Consider the following 12034-nt stretch of genomic DNA (forward strand, 5'->3'; position numbering starts at 1 on the left):
CTATTCTTTCCTCTGGGCAGTTACGGTGTAGAGGCAACAGTTTAGCAGCACACACCTGACAGATATCGAGTTTAAACCTGACACCTCATATCTTTGTTTTCTCTGTAGGTGTGTAACAGCTCACGCCAGAAACAAGGTAGACCACAATTTGTACAACACCCGAAGGATGGATGTAGTGAGTGTGCGTAACTGGAGATGCAAAGAGAGAGAGAGAGAGGAATGAATGGAGGCCAGGAGGGGCAGGGAGGACGATTTTTAGGCAATAGACAAGCCAAGTTTCATGCCATGCTTCGAATCCAAGGTCAGCAGGGGACAGTGAGAGTTTACACAGTGGAACAGGGAGGGAGAGAGAGGGAGGAGTGAAAAGAGGGAACAGAAACAACAGACTCGGAGGGAAAAAGACAGAGAAGGAGAGGCACCGGAGGACAAACAGCTCTTTTACTTTGGGGGAAGGAATCTTGCTGCGAAGATCAGATGACAGCAAACACAGAGGGAGAGTGAGAAAGTGGAGGACAGAGAAGGGGGACCCATGAAGTCTCAGTCAGCCTCAGAACCAGAGCAGAGGAATGTCCAAGTCTTCGGGCCTCCTGGGAGCGACTACAGGTGTTCCCCTGCGTTAGCTGCCTCTCGCCGGGCTGCACGGTGATGCGTTCAGGTTACGAGGCCAGGAGGAGGGGAGGGGTCAGCCGGGTGAGCAGTCTGAGGCGAGGTGCCGCTCAGGGGACGCCAATGAGGACGCAGTCTGTCTTCTGCTGCCATGGCGCTTCAGCAGTTGGAGAGGAGAGGTATTTGTCGATTAGGCGGTCTTGCCACAGGTACGTCCTGCCCAGGAACCCGTCTCACCTGTCTGCCATGTGAATCAGAGTGTTTGAATATCATGTTCGGCCAGAGGGAAAATTCAAATAGTCTTTTTAGGTGATGAGTATATTTGCAAACCTGTCTTAAAGCTGCAGTGTTGGTCTGACTTTACCTGCAGCGCCTCCACGAGTTTGACGTTTGTGTGGATGTGAGGATGAACTCTGATATACTTTGATGACCTCTGAGCTCTCCTCTGGCGCCACCTACAGGTCAAAGTTCACGTTTATCCTGTGAAATATCTCAACATGTGCTTGATGGATTGGTAATTTGGTCCAGACAGTCATGGTCCGCAGAGGATGAATCCTGCTGACTTTCACTCTAACGTCACTGTGAGCTTCACATTTGTGCTTTGAAACGTGAAATCTCTCAACATCTGTTGGACGGACAGCCATGACAGACATTCACGCCGCCCTCAGGGTGAATCGTACCAACTATGGTGATCATCTGACTTCAGTGATTAAATATCAGCTTCAGCTGTACTTTGTGTTTAGTGATAATTAGCACATGTTAGCATGTTAACACTAAACCGAGTGAGATGGTGAACATGGTGAGCGTCATACCTGCTTAGCATCAACATGTTGCTAGCATGCTGATGTTAGCATTTACCTGGCTGTCGACAGTCTTGGTGTACTTTATGAAGCCTTCTGGCTCTCGTAGCCCGTCAGCTCGGGTTATTAATTACTGTTTGCTCTGGTGTGATTCTGCCTGACTCGTTGACAGTTTAAGGATATGTAAGTGTGGGAAGCGAAGCCCTGGGACTGTGGGTTTTGTTGGCTTGTTCCTCATGCTGAGAAATCCAAATGAGAGCTCCACTTGTTCAGGAAGTGTTTCTGGCTTTTTTTGAATACGACTCTCAGCTGTTGGACTCTCTGGCCGGCTGGCGTGACTAGAATTGTCACACAGCTCTCGACGGCAGCGACAAATGTCAGCATCATGTCGAATTCTAAGTAACTGAACCCAGAGACCTCGTTTCTGTCATACGTCGTCTGGCAAAGCCAGAGAAGTAGTTCTCTTTTTGCTCAGCGTGACATAACATGCTTAAAATATTATCACGGAATAATTCAGATGTAATAACTTTTGCACTTCTGAACTGGCTAATGCTTTGAAGGAGCTTAATTAGGAGCAGATAACAAGAAAGCGAGAAAGCTGGCAGAAGAAGAGATTTTGAATGCAGTTATGAGAGTGTATAATCATGCCAAATGTTTGAATATGAAATGATTTTCATATGTTCTGTTACACGTGTTACTAAATTAATGTAGAATATGGGTTTCATTCGCTGTCTTGTCTGCTGTCTATATGTCTTTGAATGCATCATCCTTCTCTGTCCTCTCACCATTCATGCATGTTTTATTTCATTGAACAGATATTTAGCTTTCTTTTTATCAGCCTCACTGTTTCCATCTCCCCTTCATGCATTTACAGCTGGAAACTGATTTAAGATCAGTGCTGCAGAGATCAGATATTAGTATTGTTAAATTATTGAAATACTGGAGTTATTAGTTTTATTATTATATCACCATCAGTCTTTGTTCCTCCTTTTATCTCTCTCTCTCTTTCCTTTTCAATTATTTACCAATCTCTATAATTTCCACTTTCCTGGTTCTCTGAACCAAAATGTTCATTTCCCATCTTTCACATCCTTTTCTGTTGATCTCTTTAATCCCTCTCTCTGTCTACCTTCCCTTCAACCTCTGACCCCCCCATCCTCTCAGCAGGGACAAGGCCCGTCTGGCGACAGATTCGGAGCTGGACCAGGACCTCAGTGACAGGCTGGGTTTGGGCAGCAGCGACACCCTCACGAACGGCAGTCACCGTGCCGACGTGGCAGCCGCCAAACGTTTGGCCAAACGTCTCTTCAACTTGGATGGTTTCAGGAAGTCCGATGTGGCGCGCCACCTCAGCAAGAAGTGAGCTGGTGGAGAGTTATTGGGTTGTTGCACAGCTTTAAGTGTCACACGTATGGTAATCCTGCATATGTGATATAACTGTTCCCTTGCCTCTTCTCGTACATCCAGGCAATCACCCCAAATAGACTAGTTACACTTAACTTAGGCCTGCTTGTCAAGGCTGTCCTTGACACCTGAGCAACCACTTACAAAATGTTCTAGATGTGTGATTTTTGCACATTAGTAGGGTCCATGTTGACCTTCCCCGTGTTTATAAAAAAAGATGAAAAGCATGACCTCCCAAGCATTGTAAAAACAAGGTGGCGAAGTGCAGTTCAAGGGTCCAGCCGGTCTTTAAGCTAGCGTTAGCAAGATAGCTAGCAAGCCTATAATTGCATGACATAGATTAAGGTCATGCAGCAGATCAAAGAAACAGCTCCTTTGATCTGCTGGTGCTCTAGTGCGACATCTAGCAGCAATGAATGCCATATATAGAATCATTATCATCAGTTATCATTTTAAGGACTCTTAAACTGTAGTGTAGCTCCTCTCTACTCCTCTCTTATGTTTATTTAATCTACAAGGGTCAATCAGGGTCAGTGCACATTCAGTTTCCTGCACACTTACTGTATGTCAGTTTAAATTCTGCCTACAAACTGCTGTGTTGTAGGAGATCTGCTTTCTTCCGGTGCTTTGCTGCTCGATCAGCCCATCAGTCTGTCAGCTGCCTGCTCGTGATGATGAGAAAGAATTTGGGATTAAAGGGTTTCCCTCTCCACTCCACTTTCTGACAGATGCACCCTGTGAATCTCCTCTTTCTTTTTTTTGTTTTTCTGGCCTCCGGTCTTCATCTGCAGCTGACTGTGCCAGTACACACTGACTGACTGACTGACTGACTGACTGACTGACAGCCCAAACTGAAGGCATTCACCGAGCTGAGAAAGCTTGCATTTTAAATTTTGATTGACATGTTGCGCTTTTATGTTCACTGAAGTTTTTTGCTTTTTGCCTCTCCTTCCTATGTTACTTTTTCTCTTGCTAAGTTCTTCGTTTTATTTTCTTTTCACGTCTGTCTGTCCACAGTAATGACTTCAGCCGTATGGTAGCAGAGGAGTATCTGAGTTTTTTCAACTTCACGGGCCTCGCTCTTGACCAAGCACTGCGGTGAGAACACACAGTACAAACATATTTAAATACAGTCAATATATTTCTCATATACAGTGAAAACATTCCTGCCACAAATGTATGTCAGGCAGATAATAGTACTGTCTCTATTTCTAAAAAAAGAAAATAGGAATGTGGCTTTGATTTGGCCTGAATTAGATGAAAAGTAGATGTTTTAATTTCATCCCTGTTGGTATGTAGTGGATACGCTCTACTGTGAAACACTGCCCTCTAGAGGGCAGCTTTGGTCTTGCATTTAGATTGACTGTCTACAGTATCCACAGTAATTATATTGTTTAACAGAGGTTTGTACTGTGTTCCTTTTGTTTCATAGATACTCTATTTATTCAGATAATAGTTATCCTGAGCATCTATCCTTAAGTACTTTCTACTCACCTTAACATTTACACAGTTCAACATATTCAAGTGGAGTATAAGTACAGACACATGATCAATGCAGCATCAAAAGTAGAAGCAGTGATTATAACACTTATGCCTTTGGATCATTACACATGAACATTTAAGCAGCATTGTAATGTTGCAGCAGATTGAAGTGAAGCTAAAAATTTTACAATATATTTTATAACTTGCAGCACAGCTGTCTGATAAATATAATGCAGTAAACAATGCAAAGTGTCCTTTTCACAGCCTCTGTTTTGTAATTCCATATAAAAAACATCTTGATGAGAAAATGGAGACCATGCACAGTGATGTAACGCTGTGTGTTGGTGTGCAGTAATGCTTGTTACAGTCATCTTTAACCTGTAATGGAAGTGCTTGTGAAGGATTTGCTGTGTTTGTGGCTGCAGGACTTTCCTCCGGCAGTTTGCCCTGATGGGGGAGACTCAGGAGAGGGAGAGGGTGCTGTCACACTTCTCTAAGCGTTACTTGAATTGCAACCCAAGAGTCCTACCATCAGAGGGTGAGTGCTGCAGAGAAGTGCTCCAAAGCACCTGCAATGAAAAAACTGAGAAAAATATATATGTTCCTGAATATTTCACACACCCGGCCATCCTTAAAGCAGTTTTCAGTGATGTTTAATAATAACGATGTGAATCTTTATGTGAAAGCGATGGCTCGTAGTGATGAACAGAGAATCATCAGCTGAATCTGCAGCTCCCGTCGGCTTCATTGTGACTGTCAGCTGGTGGTTTAGCTGCAGAGCTAACAACTTTACTGTTTTGTCTCTTTTCCTGACTCTCACCACTCTTATCCAGTTATTTTATGCCACACCAGGCAGCGATGCATGGTTTATTACCTGCTCACCACTAAACTGCAGGTAGCCACAGTTAGCCGCTAGCTAGCTGGTGAACATGCCGGAACATTTAGCAGCTGAAGAGCCAGATGTTTCCCTCAGGAGCTGGTAGAGACCAAAAACGAATAGATGCCGAACGCTGGACTTATATTCATCAGGTGGACACAAACACGACTCAAAATGAATTCTAATGTAACTGATGGAAGTTTTTGCCAAGACGTTCATCATATTAACCTAAAAAGTGATGATATGTCAGTAATTGTACACGGCTGATGAAATCTCCACTTTTAAGAAGAGATATCCAAAACTTTAAAATAATAGAAATTCTCAATTTGATTTCACTTAATTTTAGTACACTCAGTAGCATCTTGAAATTTTTTTTTACCCATCAGAGAGGCATTCTGGGTTAGCCTAGCTCAGGTTAGCTCGCTAGAACGTTGTTAGCTAACATAAAAGTGCTCTATGATAATTAGACTTTTGACTCCTGGGTGTCCACAGCTGCTGTTAAGTTAGCATGGATTCATTTACATTATGGTCAACACCTAAAGAGGACTAGTCATCATATTTTAATCATTTTCTTTCATCTGTTTTGTGTTGTAACAGCAGTGCTAGCCTAGTAAAAGCTAACAGCATCTATAAATACAGCATTGTTTACTTTAAGTATGAACAAGTCTGTGTTTTATGTTTTTAGCTAATTTAATGAAAAGGAATGTCATGATGCATTTCAGTGTCTGTAACTTGACAGTAAAAGTAGTTTTATTTCTAAGTGAGGATGTCTCATTTTGCAGATCAAGCTAACTCAGTGTTTTTATCCTTTAGACGCAGTTCACACTCTCACCTGTGCCCTTATGCTGCTGAACACTGATCTGCATGGTCAGGTGAGTAATGCATAGTGTGTGTGTGTGTGTGTGTGTGTGTGTGTGTGTGTGTGTGTGTGTACATCTGTATAAACTGTACAATGAGTGTGCAGGTGCAGACAGGTGTGTTCATTCAGGCAAAGGATAAACAAATAAAAGGTGAAGTTTAAGAGCTGCGTTCTCCTCAAAGGCCCTTCTGATTAACTTTGGAGTTTTGGGACTATAAGACTCTGACCTGATCACCAGCTGATCTTGGTCTGCAGGTCTGCCTGCTGAGCTTCTTTCACCATCATTAATCTGCTGCTTTTACAGTCAGAGCCTCCCTTTGCATATCTGGGCCATTGGCGGCTCTCCTCGGTGATAGTACAGCTCTGCGGATGAATGATTAATTAAAGTGGCTCCGGAGGTGACGGGATGGGGATCATCTCCTTCAGGGAAGAGTAAATCAGGAGAGTTTCAACTCATCACGATTGTCACAGCGAGAGAAGGGACTGATTGACACAGGCTGTGACTTTTTACATTGTTTTGATTATTCAAAGCGTCATTTCTAAAACAAAAGAAAATTGTGAAAAGTGCACATTATAATATCTCTAAGCCCAAAATGGCTGCTTCAGATTGTGTGTTTTGCCCAACGAATGGTATAAAGTTTAATTTAAAACCAGAGAAAAATCAAAGAAAAAGCAACAAATCCTCACATTTGATTACCAAAATTGCTGCAGTTGTAATTGTAGTTGATTAATTGGCTAATTAAACTGGATATTATTTTTAAATTGTTAATACTACCAGAAATAAAAATTTCAGCTTCATTCTGTACTTTTCTTGTGTTTTTCTTGCAACCTTTTTTTTTTTTTAATTTAACAGATGATGTCAAACTTCTTAAGTGTTGTATTTTGCCTCAAAAAATAATCTAAATTTTGCTATTTTGATTTTTCTGATTAAAGTATTATAATAAAAGTTAAGAGTCTGACCAGGCTTTCAAAGTCAGCCTCTGGTACTCTCATACTTTCAATGATCAGTGCTATTGGCTAGTACTACAGGAATAGTACCAAAAAACTGTTCCATACCTGCCTCTATTAATCATTTCAGCACTAATTAGGACCATCACTATCATCATTATTACACCTTTTCTTTCCAAACACTACTGAATAATTAGTGACAAATTATTGGCTAATTAGTTAACTTACTTTTTATTTGACTTCCAAATTGCTTCTGTTTGAATCTGTCCAGCCAGTGATGTGATCACATTTTTAAATATGTTAACATACAATGAAATGTGTCCAAAACAGAGAGATTGGGGTTAACTGCTCTTTCAATTAATCATTAATTTAATTCAGGAGTAAAAGAGGCTTCAGTCTGTATTAGCTCTTCATAGACAGCATGTAGGACTTTAAATAGAGAAAGGTGCTTGCCTTAAAATTAATTAGAAACTGAACAAAAATTCAGTTGAGTTAATTGAAATAGACTACATCAAGGAGGCAGTTAGTGTTAAATAAAGAGCGTGAGGAATGTGTAAGTATTAGTATGAAATAAAAGTGAATTCATTTCTCTTTTTTCAGAACATTGGCAAGAGGATGTCGTGCACACAGTTCATTGGCAACCTGGAAGGACTGAACGACGGCCAAGATTTTCACAAGGATCTGCTTAAAGTAAGCTACTTTCAAGTCTAAAATAGCACACACACACACACACACACACACACACACACACGCACACGCACACATGCACATGCTGTCATACACAGACACACATAATACCAAATGAGAGCGAGCAGACTGTGTGTGCCAGCATTGTATTGTCCCTCAGATCTGTGCGACTGAGCCTGGCTGTCTGGCCTGCGCTCACTGCCAGCTGGCATTCACCTCATCTCCAGAGGCCTCCAATCAGAGGCCTGCCTGGGCCCGCCACTTCCTGGTACACTCCGGCTTCAGCTCAGGCTGGAAGACTAATTGTTATGTGATCTGGAGACAAGGGGAATGAGACGTAGCCACCCCGAGGGCATCTGTGCGTGACTTCAACAGCATTAGATTAGGCTATTAGCTTAACCCAGTTGAGTTTGGTTGCAATAGATCGTGAACCATCAGACAGGGTTCAGACGGGGGCCCGGGGCCACATGATGTGGCGAAATAACCCAATCAGTGCAGGCCGCCTGTCCATTGGTGCTCCTAATGATGATGCCGTTGATTAGTTTTGTCTGCAGAGTGGTCCGTCAACATGCCACAGGGCCCCAGAGTGCAAGTCAACAAGTTGTAATGGGGTATTTATAATGCATGAGCGAGGGAGAGCGAGGCCACGTCCGTCTGCCGAGATGACGGGAATGAATTCTGAAATGAAAAGCTGTGTGATATTAAGGGCAGATAATATCCATGCTGCGGCCATGTGACCGCGAGCAGAGCGAGGCAGCGAGGAGAAGAAACAGTGCCGCAGACGTGCATTAGCTGTTTTATTAATGCTTGTACAGATCCAGGAACAGTCTTTTTAATCGTGCCCTCCACTTTCCACCATCTTTTCTTCTTTCTCTTTCAATGAGACTCTCGTCTTTCTTCCCCTCGAGCTACACTCTCTTTTCTCTCTTTCTGTCTCTTCCTCAGAAATGTTCTGCCTGCCCACTCTCACTTGCTCCTTATCTTGGCTCCGTTAAGCTCCGCTGCAGTTTAACGTCTATCTCCAGACTGTGTCTCACAGCCACCTTTATCTCCACTCTCACCTCCACCCAGTCCTGCTCTGCTTTCTTCTCCACCCCGATCTATCATCTCCGCTCTTTCCTAAAGCTCTCTGTCCTCTACTTTTGTCTCTTCCCTGGATTGTGTTGCGCCAGCTATTATAAATCCATCGCTAAGCTGGAGTATGATGTCTTCTCGAAGGTCTTACTGGGAAGTTTCAAACAAGTGATTCACTAAATCAGGCTGCACTATTAAAAGTTTAAAAAATGATTCCTAAGTCTGTCTGGAAACAAAGATAACGCTCCTCTTTATGTGCATATAATCAGTTATTTGTCACTGCATTCATTTTTCCATGAAGAAGTCCATTTCTTAGCGCAGTTACATTTCCAGAGGAAGAAAAACTTTTCACACACAAAGAGAGAATTTCACTCTGAACCTGTAATGGTTGGTGGTTAAGATCTCAGTATGTGTACACTGGTTACTGGGAAATGAATGCAGCAGTGTCCAATTACAGTAAAAGCAATCAGCTACGTAAACAGGAAGTCACCATTTCTGTTTGAGATGAGCAGCTTGAGGCTACATTAGCTGCTACTAGCGTGACACGCTCCAAAGTCGGACCCGACTGTTGGCGGTTGAGTTGCAGGTTTTGACAAAGAAGAAAAATGCATCGAGTAACAAAGATAACATCTCTGCTTCTGCTGCAGCGACATAAGCTGAACGACGATAACGATAAATGACGTTAAAATGGTCGCATTGTTTCCCATGTAGCACAGTGGCGCCGCCTTGCTGCGTGTCATCGCTGGTTGACACAGGTCGTCTCGTCAGGACAAGCCACTGTCTGATTTCACTTATCTTTCACTTACAATCACATCGTATTTGCTCCGCGGATCAGCGAGTCCCAGCTAAAGTACCTCAACAGACACTGCGTGATGTGGCTAATGTGTTAGCTTAGTTTTGTCACCTGGCTCAGTTAGCTACGGCGCAGTTACACTTGGCAGTTAGTTGATGTAAAGGTTAAATCTACTCTTAGTAAACATTTAGGTTGTAGCTGCGGTTGAAGCTGATGTAACTGGCTCCAGCAGCCTCCCCTTGCCTTGTTTGTTCCTGTCTTAGCTTTTTCTCTATTATCACTCCATCTTTTCCTGCAACAAAATGACTGCCATTCCAGCCCCTCGTCCATCCTTGTATCCCTCATTTCCTCCCCTCATTTTCTTGCTTTCCCATTTCCCGTTTTGAGTCTGGTATCTGTTTTTGTCTGTGCTGTAAATAGATTAGGAATGAGCCTGAGACATCCCTCTGTATCTGCTTGGTGCTGCACATTCTGCACAGTCAAACACAAATGTGCTGCATATCTCACACATTGTCCCAGTCTCCGCACACTGGTTTCCTCTCTCACCACTTAGCCACAGTATCATGGAGGCATCACATCATCCTGTCATTTCTCTTCCATCCTTCTCTCCTTTTGTTCCTTTTTGCTTCCCTTATCTCTTGTTTTAAAGTGGTTTTCACCCAAGTACAGCAGAAAATCATGGGGTGTTTACAAGGTTGAAAAGAAGAGTGATCGCCTCTTGAAGAGTACGTTGATCAGATCCTTATTTATTGCTGGACTGCACAGCAGCAAGTGGTGCATGTTTGTGTTCATGCTAACAGCAGGCCGCTATGGATGGCAGTGTCTGTCGGCTGCTCCACCACTTTCATCCAGACTGAAATATCTTAAAAACCGCAGGATGGATTAATCTTTTCCTCAAGAGTCATCATCAGCATGCTAACACACAGAAGACAGTGAACATGGTGAACATTATACGTGCTAAACATCAGCATGTTAACATCATTTTGAGCATTTAGCATGCTGACGGTTAGCATTTAGCTCAAAGCATCACTGTTCCTGAGTGCAGCCTTACACAGCTGCTAGCATGGCTGCAGACTCTTGTCCAGTATTAACACCCTTGAGCAACTTTTGCAATAACGGTTGAATGTCAAATGTTTCTCTCCAAAATTGCATGTCACATAAAATGATTTATGCAACTTTTGTTTAACAAACTCAATAGCAATTATTAACTAATTATGGTGTTTTTCATGGCAGAGCAGAATTTATGATGCATTTCAGGCAGTCGCTGGAGTGTGACGTGTAGAGTTTGGAGAGTTTGCATTCATTGAAAGCTAAATAAAGTCAAAGCTGTGCATTAACGTGTGCGACATCCATCATAACGCACAGTGCAATGTGATTATTTAAGACTGTGCCAGATGTTGAAGCTGTACTCTGAGGGACAGCAGCACTGAGCCCTGTAGCTAAAACAGAAATCAGCTGCTTGGTGGACTGGAAAATAATGAGAGAGACTTTGCGTCCCCATGACACCCCTCGATAGTCCTCTCTCTCTCTCTGAGGTAGACTACCCTCCCTCTTTCTTCATCGGTTTCTTCCTCTCTTTTCTTTGTCTTGTTTTCTAGCTTTTTTGCTTGATTTATCTTCCTCAATAACTCTTGTCAGCTGTGGCTGATTCTTCCTTTTTCTCAATTATTCCCTCTCAGCTCTCCACTCTTTCTCACCAGTTCAGCTTATTTTGATTAAACCATGTGATATGTTTCCCATTACCACCACAATAGAGGAGCAGAACTGAGCAATCCCCTGAACTGAGTGTGTGAAGCTTTGCTTTTCAACCCTCTCTTGCACACTTTGCAGCATGCTGAGTTTTTTCTGTGAAAAGATGCGTAAAAACAGGTTGATGGGATCTCACACGAGAGCTTATTCTGTCATGTGACTCCTTTCACATGGCACATACTCATTTGATCTGTTGATATTATTGTAGAAATATTGATTATAGCTGCTTTTAAAGATGCTGGTCTGACCAAGTAGTGAACTGGATTTTTGCTGTGTTTTCTCATATTTAATCTGAAAACTCTGTTGTAGACTTTGATTAATTTCCGTGCATCTGAGCGGGTGGAGGTCTCCATCCGTCGATTGAGGTGTTTTGAACGACAGTCTGTTTAGGCTGAATTCATTCTTGTTTTGTCTGTTTCGTTTTGCTTTGTTTTATTGAGGCCCTGAACAGAATTTTCTGGCCACATGTCCATATAACGTGATAGAAAATTGGCAGCAGCAGAGTTTTATATTACTTTAAACGACTGATATGAACGTTGAAACGTATGAAAATTCTATATATATAATTAAACTGAGCTGATTGATGTGCTTATCAGTACGAGTTAGTGTTACCACTGGTAACAGGATTGAGGAGGCTGCACAGAGTGTAAACACAGCGCTGCAACACACGTCCATTCGGGTACTGATGCTTGTTTGTCTCAATCAGTGTGTTGTCGTTCTGGGACTCATAATGAGGCGATAAGCTATCTTAATGT

At 42.6% G+C, this 12034-nt stretch overlaps 1 protein-coding gene across 4 annotated transcripts in view; it reads left to right on the top strand.

The window, feature by feature from the left end:
* The window catches only part of LOC143338963 (PH and SEC7 domain-containing protein 1-like), a 62925-nt gene that overhangs the window by 25827 nt on the left and 25064 nt on the right, over positions 1-12034 (top strand). For 3 of the 4 annotated variants that reach the window (XM_076759892.1, XM_076759891.1, XM_076759890.1), the window contains exons 6-10: positions 2571-2765; positions 3828-3908; positions 4718-4830; positions 5983-6041; positions 7577-7666. In XM_076759892.1, coding sequence (XP_076616007.1) covers positions 2571-2765; positions 3828-3908; positions 4718-4830; positions 5983-6041; positions 7577-7666 — 538 coding nt within the window. The remainder of the gene's footprint in view (positions 1-2570; positions 2766-3827; positions 3909-4717; positions 4831-5982; positions 6042-7576; positions 7667-12034) is intronic. The other variant, XM_076759893.1, reaches the window with a different exon arrangement.

Source organism: Chaetodon auriga, chromosome 20 (genome assembly GCF_051107435.1).
Source record: "Chaetodon auriga isolate fChaAug3 chromosome 20, fChaAug3.hap1, whole genome shotgun sequence".
NCBI classification, from domain to species: Eukaryota; Metazoa; Chordata; class Actinopteri; order Chaetodontiformes; family Chaetodontidae; genus Chaetodon; species Chaetodon auriga.